General features: G+C 33.2%; 1 protein-coding gene across 2 annotated transcripts in view; it reads left to right on the top strand.

The window, feature by feature from the left end:
• Positions 1 to 13517, top strand: part of LOC120636042 (roquin-1) — a 30517-nt gene extending 17000 nt beyond the window's left edge. The window contains exons 9-16 of one of the 2 annotated variants that reach the window (XM_039907300.1): positions 709 to 844; positions 3778 to 3959; positions 5290 to 5383; positions 5925 to 6238; positions 7867 to 7967; positions 9849 to 9908; positions 10339 to 10449; positions 11390 to 13517. In XM_039907300.1, coding sequence (XP_039763234.1) covers positions 709 to 844; positions 3778 to 3959; positions 5290 to 5383; positions 5925 to 6238; positions 7867 to 7967; positions 9849 to 9908; positions 10339 to 10449; positions 11390 to 11458 — 1067 coding nt within the window. In that variant the 3' untranslated portion in view covers positions 11459 to 13517. The remainder of the gene's footprint in view (positions 1 to 708; positions 845 to 3777; positions 3960 to 5289; positions 5384 to 5924; positions 6239 to 7866; positions 7968 to 9848; positions 9909 to 10338; positions 10450 to 11389) is intronic. The other variant, XM_039907301.1, reaches the window with a different exon arrangement.
• The last annotated feature ends 3576 nt before the right edge of the window (positions 13518 to 17093 follow it).

Raw genomic sequence — 17093 nt, 5'->3', positions numbered from 1 at the left:
TTTTTGTATAACTCTTAGGCATGCCGGTTTCCTCACGATGTTGTTCTCCACCATCGAAGCAAGTGATATTTTTAATTACTTAAAATGCACATAACTTAGTAAAGTTAGAGGTGCGTGCTGGGATTCGAACTCGGCCTCCCGAAAGTGAAGTCGAGCTCCTAGCCACTACGCTATCACCGCTTTATTAAACAAATGCTACTAATAAAAAGTACTTTTGAAAAGTACATGATCTCATACTTCCATCTTATTTTTATACCGCACCAAATCACTCAAAATGTTTTCCTCTAATGACCAACATGAGTTTCAACTCGCGGCTCGCTACCAGGGCACGGATCTCCTCTCAGAATGAGAAGAACTTAAGTCGTAATCCAGCAAGGATTATGGAGAACTCTTCCTCTAATAGATTTGGAGAAGACTTCCTCAAATAGATTTGCGAGTTGGGGGTTTAACTCCCTACCACGCGAAAGCGAGGCTAACATCTTAACTAATAAATATCAACGCTTTTTAATGTCCTTACATAGTCCAAACGTTCTAAAAAACAGTCCCCAGCAACATATTATGACTATCTTTTAAGATTGACAAATACGCGGACGACGTTGCGAGGGACCGCTAGTCCTATATATGGACGAGTGACCCCCGTAAGCTGTTTTCAACAAAGATGTAAACCTAAGCAAATAATGATTACGAGAAAATGTTCTCTTTTCACAGGCCAACCGTCTCCGCAGATCACAACCACGCCGACACACAAGTACAAGACCTCCATGTGTAGAGACGCAGTCACCAGATCCTATTGTCCGAGAGGCAATGCTTGCACATTTGCACATTTCGAAGAAGAGCTGGAAAGGTAAAAATTAGATATTTTACACTAGTAAAAATAATTATCATTTCCGAAAATATAGCTAAGTTTTAATAATATCTAGAGTTATAAACTCAACCCAAACAAATAAATTGTATAATGACGGTATAACAGTTATATATACAACGTGTAACGGAATTACGAAATACGGTTGAAGGCTGCAAAATTTTTTCACAAAGAATCACCCTTTAAAAATATGAATTCAAAAGAAGCATATTTATTTTTCCGCAAAAACTTAATTCAAAACATTCTAAGTGCTTACTTATGACAACACTGTTGAAGATAAGAGACCGACACGTATCTGATTTCTTTCAGTAAATACTATGGAAATGGTGTACTCAAAATCAATTAGCGAACCGAAAGGTTTCTCAGATAAGTCTCAGAAGCCGTAAATAATGTCCCTCTCTAGCCAATGAAGTATTCTTTTCATTTACACGTTGTATATTATTATGAAACTTAATGCACGTTGGACTTTTCAAGTAATTTTTATGTAAAGGATGATTTAATAAAACTGTATTATTGAGAGACATGGGAGATATCTTCGTATCAAACTTCGTTTGCATTTGTTGTGCCGAACGTTTGTCAAGCAACCACATTTATTCGCAAACCAAAATATTATCACAGTTCGCGAGAAAAAATTATCTTTATGTACACACCTAAATTGTTGTGTTTGCTAACAAATTTGCTTGATAAACGCTCGCGCAAAAATGCAGGAGCACGAAAGTTTGCAAAGCGAATGTCCCGCGGTGCGTTCCTTCCATAGCCGGTATGTACACGCAAAACGGAAACGAAAGTGTCTCATTCTTAGTAATCTAATGGCTGGTGAAAGCAGTATATTACTGCCATCACCATAATCATCATCATCATCACTTTCCTGTTAACGTGCCCCCAGCTGGGCACAGTTCACATAGGAGAAATAATATATTCAGTTAAATACATGCCTAGCGAAATGGTTTTAAATGAAAAAAATTGAAATAATACTTTTTTAGGAATAAATAATTAATCTTATTTTGAAAATACTGAAATAATGTCTATAACCTATGCGAATTTGTTAAAAATTGCTATTGTGAGATTTCCAAAAAAATATTACGTTTTGCATTTGTACATTGGAATGGATTATACGCAAAGTAGTACTCACTAATTCACCTCTTAAACAAAAGCTTTATAAAATAATGCACTGAATTCTTAACGATTAATATCTTTTCTAAAATAATAATTATGACTCATGTTACTGTTACATTGTGGATCAACATTTATTCTTGTTTGTATATAAAAAGCATTGCGAAAATCGACCTTGGCCTTATTCACAAATATTACTATGAAGTCTCAGTTTTAGTTGCCAGGTGACATCAATCAAAATAATATTAAATGAAGTCACCGCGCGGTACTATGAGACTTAGGAGGAATGGTTGTTTATTATGTACCGTCGACGTCTTAGTAAATGCGATAAAATATTTTTATAAGTTCTGCATTGCTACAAAAATATTAGTGTTTTATTTTATTTATTTTGCTTATCGATTTCGTACCAAAATGAGTATAACTAAAATCGAACGTGCGATGCGACTTAGTTTATCTGTCATAGCTTCAAAATTTACTTTAAATTTTAAATGTTATAATTAATGTTTGTTGATTAACAGAAATATTTCTATAACTTTCTTTTAAAAAGCATACATCGGTGCATTTTTTTTGTCAATCGGATTACATATTAAACAACCTATATATTCTAAAACAACTATCTTATTGAATATTAATCTAGTCATCATAAATTTCAAACAATATTATCATTCATTTGCAAAGCGAAAAATTTGATATACTTACTAAAAATAATCAACATTGTAAACAGGTTTATGTTAATATTATTGGTAAATAAAGCGAGATAATGCTGGTAATGGTACTAAACAAAGCTATGTGGTTTATTATCAAATTCAAATTCAAAATTCAAAAATGTTTTATTCAGGTAGACCTTATTACAGGCACTTATAAAGCGTTCATACATTTAACGTGATACTAATGTTAGTGATGGTGATAACTGCATTCTAGGAGGATTCCAAAAGCGCCCTGGTCTAAGAAGAGCCCACAACAAACTTAGCTAGTTTTTTTTTGTTATCACCATCTAACAGTCTAGTTAATGTTGAGCTATGAAGTTAGAGCAATTCCTACCCAAGCTTTTCTATCATACATGTAATCCTTAATATTATATTAGGATTTTTCTATAAGCTTACGTTTTATATAAACTTTGAACTTATTAAGAGACATCTCAAGGATTTCATTTTGTAATTTGTTATTAAAAGATATACAATTACCCTTAATTACGAATTTTATTTAGCCTAAAAAATGCACCACAAGTTTTTTTTTTACTTCTAATATTAATATGGTTACAGTCCACTTTCTTTTTGAAATTTGTTATATTTTTATGTACATAAATTAAATTGTCAAATATGTATTGATTATACATAGTATCAAGTATCAAGTGGTTGACCAATTACCCAAATATCTCGGTACGGAACCATCAGTGCGCGAGTCTGTTTCGCAATATTTTGTTTTTTATTTTTCGCATGGTCTAAGTGCAGTTTATTGTATTGCGATTAAATTGAATTTCATCATCCATTTGAATGCAAAACGTAGTTTAACTTAATTCAGATAAAATAAGCTGGCAATTTTTATGCGTACAAAAAATATGCAATATAAACGTCACTATGCGTGCCGTGACTCGTGTATTGCGTATCAACATCGCAAATCCTGCATTGAGGAGACTAGTACAAAAACTTCCTTAGAGTAGACCTCACACTTCTTTGTCTAAATCCCCAAGCATACCACTGACTATAGAGCAGTTGGTTAAAATAAATACTTCTGGAAACCACAAAGAGATTTTATTTACATTTTTAGGTGGCAAGGTTTAAAAATAAATTTTCAATCTGCAGGTACAGGAACGTGGCAAACAGCAACGTGACTATGACAAACGGCAACTATACGTACCTGCCGGCGATTCAGTCTATACCACTGCCGCAGTTGCCTCAACCCATACCCCTCCCGCAAATGTACCAGCGGTTCCCAATGCCCCCGCCGCAAACGCATCCACATTTAGACAACTTTAATGTTCCACGTAAGTTACACTCATTTTTATCACGACATAAGTATTGCTCCCGACAAGTTGACATGGCAATAGGCATATCACACATTTTAAAAAACTGTGTTTTTATATTATCTACTATATAAAAATTATGTAATTTGCAGAAATTAAAGGTTTTGTTGATATAAATTGCAAATTATATTTTAAAAAATTATTTCCTGCGAAAACGGTCGCCGGGTGTTCTGGTAACTTACTCGTGACGTCACAGGCAAATAGGATCTTTACACCTTGTTCCATAGCTAAAGATTATTGATTTTGTTATTAGGAACAAAAAAATTAGCAACATCTTAGGGAAATTCGAAGTTCGAGCGTTATTTTGTTTATATCAACGTGACATCATAATTTTGATTTCGGCGCTTGTCATCGTGGAATGCTAGATTTTGTGGTTTTATTTATACATAATAAATACAAATCTCACTGAGTTTATAAATAAAAATACGTTTTTAGTAATACATTAATGATAAATCATTTGTTCAATTGAATATTATAGCGATTATTTGTTAATGACGGTAACAAAGAATCATTAAAATGACATTTTGACAAAACTCACCGGGACAGTAGGTCATGCGACTCCCTGCTAGTCCCTGTCCCGCTCAGAGGCCTATCATGTGTATGTTTTCTATTTCGATAGCTTTTAAACTTCATGTGTTGCTTTTATCTCGAGTTTCTGGTTCTAAATGAATCACCACCATCCAGATTTGATTGAGAGATACTGCAACGGGTGGTTGAGACACTAGTTGAGTGACTGCGCTTTTTTATCAAGCCCGTTAACCACTGAGTTATTTTGTCAAGTACATACATAGATATCGCCCATATTTCTAAGAAGCCAGTCCACGCAATTCTATATTATTAAAATATGCAATATTATATACATATGTATATTATTAAATATGTGATAGGTTTCTGCTGTACGACTCTCATGCCCGATTATGCCTTGCAGTCTTAATAGAGACGCGCGTGTCTAGCTAATGTCTTTAAACTCTTATTTTGATCATTATATATCTGATAGACATAAGTTATATGTAAGAGTAGAACCGTAAGTTTGTAACTCTTCTTAGCAATTCGTATCAGAGACGTGGATTGAAAAATGGTTGGAAGATTCGATTGAATATAAATAAACCATCTGAATTCTCCAATGAGAACTTGACTGCACTACACTTGGTTTTTTACATATTTTCCGAAGCACAGGGGAAAAAATTACCTCCTGTTTACTACACCTCTGGAAATTGGCAAAAGCAATTATAAATGTATCTTTTAGTTTAAGTGTACAAAACGTCGGTCTATATTACATTTATTCTTTTAGAAATACCACAAACGCTGCCATCACAAGAAATACTTTCAAATACAGAATTCACACATCAAGCTGAAAATCCGCGCACCGATTGCATTCCGTCAGCGTAAGTAAATTTATTTATAAAACTTTGGGTGTGTGTTTTTTTGATATTGCGTGTGCGTGCGTGTAAGTGTTACGGCTGGATGTCACAAGGTGGGACTGTGTTATTGTTCATTTTTCAACTATATTACCATTTCCGTGAAAGACTTCTGGGTTCACAAAATGAGCTGTTCATAAAGTGGCTTTGAAGAAATACAGGAAATTCTATCTTTTACCGGATTTCAAAACATATATTCTTAAAAACGAGCAAAAATTGTGTAATCGACTGATTAGGCTACTGATCTTTGTCTGTCTGGAAGAGGACAAATCAAAAAACAACGAACTCATAACAAATATTATGCAAACTTAAATGGCGCAATGAATAAGAAGTGAAATCTTTCTCAGAAATATTTTTCGTTTTTCGTCTTATTCTTTTTCCTCACGATCTCGCTACGTTAGTGGCGGTAAAATTCTGGAAAGAATAGGGTGTTTTTCTTCTCGTTTAACAATCTGCTATTGTTAGTGATGTATTTTTTTTATTTAAATCGATTTATTTGTGTTTGCAGAAACTTCGCATCCGGCATAATGCATAACCAGACGCAAATTGGTATAAATCAGAACGGCATTATAATGCCGATACAGGAACGCCCATATTACGGTCGCTTCAGCGGTATGGTCTCCATCCACGATGATGTCACGAACAACCTTCAGTTTCCTCGGCCTGACTTTGTGAGCCCAGTTTACCAAGTGCAAAGTAACACCGGCGCAATAACAAGCTACCCGAACCAAGAACAGAACATACAACAGCCGATGCAAAATTTGTTTGTACCAGTGCAACTCGAAGCGCCAAGAAATATGAGCCCATACACTTTCGACGATCGTAAGTTCGAAAATTATATATTTTCTTTTACCAGGGCTCGGCACCGGATTCAATTTACCGGAAAATGTTGGTTAGTAACCGGTTTCATAACGTTTATTAAAACTAAATTAACCGGTTTATGCAAGAGTCTCTTTGACAAATGACTAGTCTACTTCGTGGCGCGTGCGAGTCAAACAAAAATGGTATAAATTATACATCTTTTTAAATAGATTTGTGTCGATTGTTATCAATCGAGATGTTTAAATAGAAAAAGCTTTATTTAGATCCGCAAAAGTAATTTAAGAAACATTTTGTGTATGGATCAATAAATGTCCATCTAAACGATTTGCCGCTACTCTAGGTTACTCGTATTCATAGCAGCGCACGCAGCAAATCACAAAACTGAAATTAAAGTTTGTTAAACCGGTTAATTTCAATCTATTGAGTGATATTAAACATTCTCTTCTTAAAGCAAAGGTTAAAAAGCAAAACCGACCGACCTTAAACTTAAAACCGTTTCCAATAACGGGTTTAGGGACCGAAATCGGTTTGAAATTTTCCGTTTTCCGAGGTACCTTTACTGATAATCTTCACACACCTAGTTATTAGATAAATGATTTTAGTAAAGAGCTTTTTGTGACATGACTATTCCTAGGAAGTACTCCCGCAATGCTTATTTCTGCCGCCAACAGCATTGCTATGTTCCGGGCTCAAGGGCGATCTAGGTGGTGTTATTAAAGGCACATGGGTATATTGTGGCACTTTGTAGGACCCTGCTGTTGCCCTGCGAAGTGTAGTATTGAGGCGATGGGAAAACGATCGCCTTAAAACTACACTTCGCAACACACCTACCATGTGGTAGGCGGTAAGCATTGCTGTTTTCCGGGCTCAAGGGCGTACTTGGTGGTGTTATTACAGGCACATGGGTATATTGTGGCACATGGGTATATTGTGGCACATTTGTATATTGTGGCACTTTGTAGGACCCTGCTGTTGCCATGCGTAGTGTAGTATTGAGGCGATGGGAAAACGATCGCCTTAAAACTACACATCTGGTCATTATCTTGGTCCGCCAATTTCTACGACAAAAAAAATGTTCATTTATTACTGAAAGGTAAAAAAAGATATCATGCATCGTGTAACTAACTCAAAGGCAGTGGCGTGCATAGATCGTATGCACAGGGTATGCAGATTATATAAAATGAAGAAAGTCCCCAGTACTATTTATAAATACTTAAGTGTAAGTTTTTTATAACTCTTACAATGCCTATCCTTAAGTTTTTTATTTAAACCGCACTGGAGATTTTTTCATTTTATATAATCCGCATACCCTGTGCATACCCTCTATGCACGCCACTGCTTACAGGTACCTATTAAAGATCTCTCCGTAAGGTTTCATAATTTCTTAAATAATACTAGCACATGCTCATCCATAGGCTAAGACCTCAACCTTGTTGCCCCTTAATAACTCGAGACTTTTATAGCTTCAGAAGCAACGAGTTCACAAGACCAGATTTTCTTTAAGGGCATAACATGGGATCTACGAATAGGTAACTAAATCCTATTATCTCATCATTGCATACTTCATAGCATATTCGAATTCATCTCCCTTCTTTGATTTTACTGACACAATGTACTTTTTATTCTAGCTAATCCATCAGACCTATTGCCAGACTATCGCGTCAAAGCGTCGGGATTCGCCTCTGGACCTATGGATTTACGCATTGATACTTGGCCTACCACAAACAATGTAAGTTAATTTCATAAACATAAAAAAAAATAATAAACATTCTTTATATATTTTTTATTTATCGACTAGAAAGCCTCGGCTGGCAACACTCCTCACTGTTAATGATATTGCAGCCAAGTCTTAAGTGTGCTTGCCTACAAGATGGAGGAGTAGGAATTTTGATTTGCAAGTGTCGTAATGCAGATTACAATGAAAAAGAAAGTCCTAATAATAATAAAAGAACATTGAACTAATATAGAATTATATACTACAAAAACAATAACAACACAAACAAATGTATATTTAGCGCAGTAACAGTTTTGAAAGAAGTTAACGATAAATATACCTATAACTCTATTAACAATCTGCCAGTTAAGACTTATCTCAAATTAAGAAGTAGTTTAACGAGCTTCCTGGCGCAACGGTAAGCGCTGTGAATTGAAGTACGAAGTCCCGGGTTCGATGGCCGGCGAAGGCGACTTAGGAATTTATAATTTCTAAAATAAAATAAATTAGTGGAGGCTTTGGCCGTGGTTAGCTGCGTCCCTAACGACAAAGAAGTGCAACTAAGCGATTTAGTGTTACGGTGCGATGTCGCGTAGAAACCGATTAGGGGTATTAGTACCATACTCCCTAACTGGTTAGCCCGCTACCATCTGAGACTGCATCATCCCTTACTACCAGGTGAGATTGCAAGGGCTAAGTTGTAGTGGATTTAAAAAAAAAGTTAAGGAGTTTCTAAGTGTTTGCCTCCCCTTTACTCTGTTATTTTTGGCGTATCTTTTAAATTTTTGTTGTAATGTGATAAGTAACATCCCAAACTGGTCGTTCTAATGTTTCTATATAATGCCATTAAGTGGTGACACGCATTCAGGTTAGTTTAGGTTAGACGATTATTCTTCGACTTCAATTATAATAGCAACCAGACCTGATAGCAACTCTCTGAGGCCAGGAGCGAGATACCTCTAATTTTTCTAACTCTGGGCTACAGTTCAGAATTGCACGTCAAAAAAACAATTGCTAATAATTACCGCGTCCGAAGAATCAAAAACTGGACCTTTTTATCCGTAGTTGAACACGCTAAACAATGAGGCAGCTATACATTTTTATATTCCAAGTATATAAGATCTTATAAATTCTATACATAATAATGTCACTACAATTAAATATGTCTACTGCCTTATTTCTTATACATCAGCCAGCAAACTGTCCTTAACTTTATCTTTAACACTATGACTAAGATTTATAATTTATTTGCGTACCCAGCCCGCTTCGCCGGGCTAGTTTTTGCTCTATTTAATTTAAACAAGAAACTTACATCATACATTTTTATTTTAAGTCTCATAATATATTAAATCATTTATTTCTCTCCGTATTCATTCTCTTCTATTCTCTTCTCGAGCGGGTGAAGATCATTATCTACACCCATGTACACCCAACAATAGAATATCATCATAGTAAATAAAAGCTGTATTTGTCAGTTTGTCAGTTCAAAAATAGGAGTGTTCCGATCGTCACCAAACTTTACAGGATTACTCGCCAGGTCAATCCGGAGATTCCCTGAAAGTTTCACTGAAATGGGTCTAGCCGTTTCGAAGCCGATACGGAACATACCCACACACTCTCTTTTATATATATATAGATAGATGGATGAATTAATAATACACAACATATATTTATTCACTTAATTCCACAAGGAACCCCAGCAATTCTTATACTATTTATAGTTTTAATTGAAACAATTAGTAATATTGAACATATCAAATTTCGCCACAGAAACAATGTTGACACAATTTGAGCTCATATTTAACAATATTAACTTTAATTTATAAGAAAACAAACCAGTGAAATGATATTATGTGTTTTAACAAGTTATTATTATATTTTTTGTTTCATGTGCAGTCTTATAACTTTGAAGCAATGAGAAATGCGTTGCCACACGTTCCCCCAGCTACGGATGATGTAAGTTTTACGTCTAATTTAGTTTTTTGTTTTTAAAATCCACTTTCCAATTATCTGACTACAATGATGCAACTATCTTCATGACAAATCGGTATAGCTGCTTAACCATACTGACATTTATAAAAGCGAAAATTGTCTGTTTGTTTATTTGTTGCATATTTTTGTCTAAACTGTCCGATCTTGACGAAATTTGGCACACCGATAGATGAGGCATTATAGATGGGCATAGTTACTTTTTAAAAGTTCAAAACAAACTCGGATTTAATTACAGGATCGCTGGCAACAGTAAAGGTTAGTTTTCTAAGTCCTGGCGATAGACATCGACTTTAAACAACGATACATACTCAAATGCTAGTTAGTTATAAACACAACAGCTAGTTTTTAGATATCAGTTTTCTAAAAATATACGCTATTATTGAATTTTTGACAGATATTCTCAGTACAGAACGACCGCCGGGCGGTCGGTGCAGATAGACTCGGAGTGGTGACGACGACAGATCGACTTGCGGTCAATAGTGATCTTACCAACAGATCTGATGATGTAAGTAACTTAATTGAAAGAGACAATTGTGTTAAACTAACCTTTACGTTGCGTGAGAAATAGATAATAGGAAAGACAATATGTGATTTTTTCTGACGACCGGTTTGTTTAGTGTTCCTTTTTTTCGTTCCGTTATTAGAGACCAATTTAGGTCGGCACAATGATTGGCTTATTTTTTTTTTCCTTAAGATAATTGTAGTATTGCGGTATGATTTCAGCAGTCAGCAAGGTATTTATATCATTGTCATCAATATAAAATAATATGGTATTCATCAAATCAAGAGTAAATTGATGTATTCAATTTCGTTCCACCTTTACTATTAAGTGATATTGCAGTCAAACGCTGGTCCAAAAAAAAATAGAGATGATAGCTTAACCCCTTGAGATATTTAATATACTTAAAATCGCTGAGCTCAACGTTGTTTTTAATCCAGTTGAGTACAAGTAGAAATTTTATAAAATGCACTTCTGAAGTTTCATATGCATTGGTTTGTTGTTGACCCCTCTACTAAATCCCTACTCAGTGGTTCGTTTATGGTCTGCCCTAAAGGAAATATTAGTTTCCTTACATTGTATTACTTATTGGCTAGTACTTAACGGTTAAATGGTTGAAATTGGCCAATTTATCCTTAAATGGTGCCAGCAGCGTCACTTACAAGCCAATTCTGAACTGTGTGTGTGAGAGTATTTTGTTTTTTGCTGTATGAAAGGTTATAGTCAACCTTTGTTGAGAATACCTCTAAGGGAAGTATTATTAAACTTGGCTTAATGTAGGTTAAGTTAAGCAGGGTGTTATCACACTTCAACTTAATATACCTTTCAAATGTCAGAGCGTGAAAAAAACACATTCTGACGTTACGCTACAGTTATTAAGAACCGAGATAGTAAAAAAAACAAGTAATATTATGGGCTAGTTGATACTATAATTTTTATTTTACAGCGTGAATTAGAAGAGGAGCTGCAGGCTTTGGAACGTCGTATTGACACGGAGTTCAAAAGTACAGATTAAACTAGTTCTGAGGTACCCTTTAATACCAAATATCACTTAACAGGCAAAAATTATTAATTTTGGGGTTGTAACCAGAAATACTTCTATGAGTCGTAGAAACGTCATCGCATCTTGTTAAGTGTGTTATAAAAAAACTGAAGGTCTTAGTGTTCGATCAATAAAATACTAGATATGCTGTCAGTAGTGAAAGTGTTCTAGAAAAGTAGGATTTCACTCGCTACTTGGGAGTCTATCTTCGTTAGTTTGCTAGCAGTATAGCCGTATGGTAAATGTGACGGAATTTTTTATATATATTGTTTAAATAATCTATAGATAACTATTAGTTACAGACAAAAGTGGACACTCAATGCTAGATTTTATATGGGACTCAATATCTAGTACTTTACTGATCGAAGGTCTTAAGTGTATAGAATATTTATTTATTATTGCAATTAATATTATTTGTATTGTTTTTTTAAATTGGGGGATTTGTATTCGATATGTGGACTTCCCTTTTAGGTTTATCAAAAATGCTATACTACAAAATAATGAACTGATTTACATACATACTAAGCAAATAAAATCGTTTTACAACAGATAGAATCACTTGGGAGTTCTCACTAAGTTTAGCATAGAATAATTATACATTAACATAATGGCTTCAGTCAAACTGATAAATGAACTATTTATTTAATTTTAGTACTAAAATGCTTATTTAACTATCGTATTTTAGGACTAATGTTAGGCGCTAGCTTTAATTCTATTACTGTGAGTATTTTAAATAGCGCTAAGTTTTGTAACGTACTAGCGGTTACCCGCCACTTCGTCCGCGTACACAGTAAGTAAATTGTACGCCTACAAACTTTTATCCGCTAATCAACACTACAAGAACAATATATTCCGACTCACAGTCCGCCCGTGCTTTCACTTCGGCCTCTATAAGTTGTGGGGATGTTAAATAGCATCTAACTAGAACTGAACCAAAGAAAAAAATCCAACTGGTAGTTCCAGAGATTATCGCGTTCAAGCAAATAAAGTATGGATAAAAGTCTATCTATCTTACGGCTATTTACAATACATTTTTAAGTAAAAATAAATTGATAAAAGTAATGTAAGGGCGACAATGGACACCAAAAAAAATTACTGACGCGATATTAACCCGTTACTAAGATAATACCGAATAAATAGATTAAATTATGCGCAAGTTCTGTTTCGACAAAGATCCCTGATAGGTCGGTATGACGAGCAAATGTATTGTAGTTATTTTCGATTTATATGATTATTTGGGAATTGTCTGAAATTAAATCTTATAGTTTAGCGTAGAATAGTTTTATTTTGACACTTCAGTGAAACTGATAAATTAATTGTTTTTTTTTATTTTAGTACTAAAATTATAATTTAATTTTACATTACAGTTTTTGGTTAATGATATAAAACGTGTGACCGAATAACGTAACACTGTTGAAGGATGCATAGATATATTTCTTAAGGGAAAAAAATATTAAATCAACAGAAGCATAGTTATTTTTGCATACAAACGCATTCAAAACATTCTTAACCCTAAATAATCCTAATAAAATAAAAGACCGACACGCGCATAGTACCAACGCGACGCGTACCCATTATAGTGACTGATTTCTTTCAGTAAAACAATGGCAGTGGTTTACTCAAAAAAGTATTTATCGTTTCGGTTTCACAGATAAGTCTCAGTGACAGTAAACAAAGTACATCTAAAGCAAGTGAAACAATATCTCGGTTTTCATTGATACACAGTATAGTCTAAAATAATACTTTTGGGCATTAGATTAATTTGTTTTATTTGTAGCATTCCAAAACGGTAGTAATTGTTTCTTCTGATTACTTCGAGAATGTTTCGAATTAGTGTTCTTTTTAACTAATTACCCTAGTTGAACTCCATATCGCTTCCAAAATCTTGTTCCAATCTCTGCCAATATTATTCTTCCATATTATACACTAGCGATTATTCGCGCCATATATAATAATGAAATATCTTATGAGCTTCAAGCGGTAATTATGACAAACAGACATATTTCAATTTTATTTATTTGTATAGATATAGAATTTTACATAGATACAATTTTCTTTTTAATTATATTACTAATTTTTAACTTTAATATTATATATATTTGAAATTGGACAATGTTTATAATTATAAAAAAAACTGTAATTTGCGTCGGCCCGCCAAAACCCGTTGTTGCTCTTAATATGTTTGAAATTATTAATGCTGACGATTATAATATGCGTCTAAGTAAAAGTGAACTACGCATTAATTGGGGTAAGATAAAATAAACAGTAAATAATTATATGCAATGCTTGATTTTATCGAAGTAATAGTAACAGTATAAAACTGCCGCTGTTCAGAATCATAATATGAATATTCTTAGAGCTAAATAATAAACTATAATAATATAAGTATAGCATTGATAAATAATAAAGTAAAAAAAAAAAATAATCTTAGTAAAAAATTAAATTTTACTTAATCAAATAACACGTAAACTTGTGATTCAATATGCATATAAAATGACAAATTTAATAAGTTAAAGAACAATAATTAAATCTATTTAACTTGTAGTTCAGGGGTCCGTATGTCGAATGTCGTACTTTAATTTGAATTTTTTTTTTCTTTTTGTCTTCAGTACAATTCTCAACTGGAACCGTGATTAAATAGTAGAAAGGAAATAATTACAAATATCTGCATATAATACGACGGCTATATATAGAGATAGCCAAAAGCTGTGAAAACAAACGATCTTATTTTACTAACACTGTATAATGGTGTTAAATTACGCTGTACCGCCATCTTCCATTTACACGACTGGTATCTTATAAATTGTACATAGTCTACAAATATTTTACTCTAACTACGCTGTTAAATTGTAACTCTAACCGAAGTCTGCCTTAACAAAACTTAATCACGATAGACTAATAATATCTGCTTCCGTATTAATTATTTCGTATTCCGTAAGACATATAGACTAGGGACATATCTTCAGTGCGTAAGTAGCCTTTGATCATTGATGGTTCCTACAATTGTTAATAGATCGCTTGATACAAATTCGTATTTTGAAACTGGCCTTATAGTGTACATAGAAACGAAAATGTATCATACAATTGCGTTTCATTTATGCAATACTTCTATAAAACGATATATTTTTAGAAAATATGTCTGAACTTTTTGATATAAAATATTACTTTTATAATTAAAAAGAATGAATCTTAACGAAAATGATTTATAACTATACTAGTTAACCTTCAAATTAATTTAAATTCACTCGTAGTCATCACAATCTTGGTATATTGCACTGACACACGTATAAAAAGAGGCACAGAATAAAAAAAAAACAAAATATAAAATTAATAAACGTGAGCCTATCCCATCGAATTTAGTATTAATATACACTTAGTTAAAATGTAACTTTCAATTAGCCTATTTCTAGCTTTTGTGACTGCCCGAACTCCCAACTTCTAGTAACTTGTACTTCCGACCAACTAATGTAAGTAATTTTACTATAGCCAATATTGGGATGTTAAAAGTTGCTAAGCAAGCAATAGCTCATCATATCAACCCATAACTGGCCCAAAACACTGGTTTGTCAAAGATCTCAAGTCGAGTTTGGCTATAGTATAAATACGACATCGATGCGTCAAAAACGGCAAGAAAATATTGTGCTTATATGAATCATAAACACACATATAAAACTTGCATTAGAAAATTAAAAAAATAAAACCAAAGCAATTTGGTTGATTTTTGTGAAATGGCTGTAGTGTTAATGTAAATCTACACACATCTACGGTTTCCGAGCATCGACGCATTTCGAGTATAAATTTGTAAACGGTGTTGTATTTAGTATTAGTTGATCAATGTTTGAGTTCTCTGCGCAGCGACTCTTGGCTTCCAACCTTACGCTACATAAACTATGAAACTTAGATAGTGGGCATTGTAGTCCAGTAGTAGTAACACAGATTTCATAATGTGCATTGTCTCGTATATCTCAGGTAACTAATACCAACATAATTGACTATTACCACAAATTTGATCCATCTTGGATAGTGCATATTCTACATCTGATTTATTGAAACGACCAACATAAAATAATTGAGATAAAAGTTTTGTTTCAAGCATGCGTTGGGCGAAGCAATAATTTTTTTACAAAATAAACATTTTTGACGGCCGATTGGCGCACCCTGCTCTCTGAGCCAAAGCCGTGGGTTCGATTCCCACAACTGGACAATGTTTGTGTGATGAACATGAATGTTTTTCAGTCTCTGGGTGTTTATCTATATATTATAAGTATTTATGTATATTATTCATATAATTATTCATCAGTCATCTTAGTACTCATAACACAAGCTATGCTTACTTTGGGGCTAGAAGCGATGTGTGTATTGTCGTAGAATATTTATTTATTTAGCTCACATACACACTTTCCTTTTAGCGATATATAAATATGAATAAATTTCCGCTTGTGTAAAGAGGAGTTATTAGTACGCGCATATTTTGATAGATTTGTCCCTAGTCTAGAAGCATGAAATGTCATCACGGATTGATCTAATTATAATTTAGGGCTAAGACAATAAAATAATTTGTTTTAAATTTTTCTGCATTATTTAAATTACATATTAAAGGTACAGAAAGTTAATTTATACAAATTTAAAATTATTTTGATTGTATAATTACTTCTTATTTTCTTTTTTCATTTTTTAAATGTTTAAGGGGCGCTATGTTGGTTAATATTTATTTTGTATACTTTACTAACCAACTTGCAATAAAATAATATTTCTCTATATTTCTTATATATTTGTTTTTTAGTTTATGTTTATATTATATTAGTAAATTGTATAACTACTAAACCAAGCAAGGACCTTTTCCTTACCATATCTTACAATCGAATATTTATTACATATTAGTGATAGTAGTCATTTTGTTGAATTCAACGGCATTTCATTTGTGTGTCAATCAAAATCAAATATTACTATTTTGTATGCACCTAAACATAAGTAGCCAACATCCGACGCTGCATTAGGCTAACGTGTCGGCCAATTTGTTTTATTTCTGGAATAGTGATAGCTAAGATTAGGTTTGACTTAACCAGCGTAGCGTTGCGTGGGATGGGTTGGCATATTGCCAATGTATTCCTGCCTTAAGAAATACAAAATTCAATGTTACACTCTTGGGAGTGTTCATTAAAATAGTTTAATTTATTATAAAATTTCATGATAATAATATTTGATTTGATAAATCATAATTATTATACATAGTTGTAACAATCGATTTGTGAAATTATTAATTCCAGAAAATGTATAACAATGTTTACTGTTTCTGAATACAATAAAATACACAAGAAAATATTCTCTTATCAAAAATTATTGGTTTAAGTAAACATAAAACTTGAATTTTCTTATATTAAAGATTTTTTCTTTTTTTAAAGAAGTACTAATTGTATGAGTCAATATAGATGCACTGCTGACTTAAAGACGCTAATATATGAACCGATGAGTTTAATTAGTCTTGCCGTCCAAAAATGACTGTTTTTAAATTGAGAAATTCATCATAATACTCACTTAATAATGAATTGTTTAATTAATTATTTACCTAAATTAAACGGGAATAAAGTATATATTCAACATAAAGGTA

The sequence above is a fragment of the Pararge aegeria genome, chromosome Z (assembly GCF_905163445.1).
Source record: "Pararge aegeria chromosome Z, ilParAegt1.1, whole genome shotgun sequence".
In the NCBI taxonomy this organism is placed as follows: domain Eukaryota; kingdom Metazoa; phylum Arthropoda; class Insecta; order Lepidoptera; family Nymphalidae; genus Pararge; species Pararge aegeria.
The sequence above is the reverse complement of the archived record's forward strand: the minus strand, read 5'-3'. Positions and strand labels throughout refer to the sequence as shown.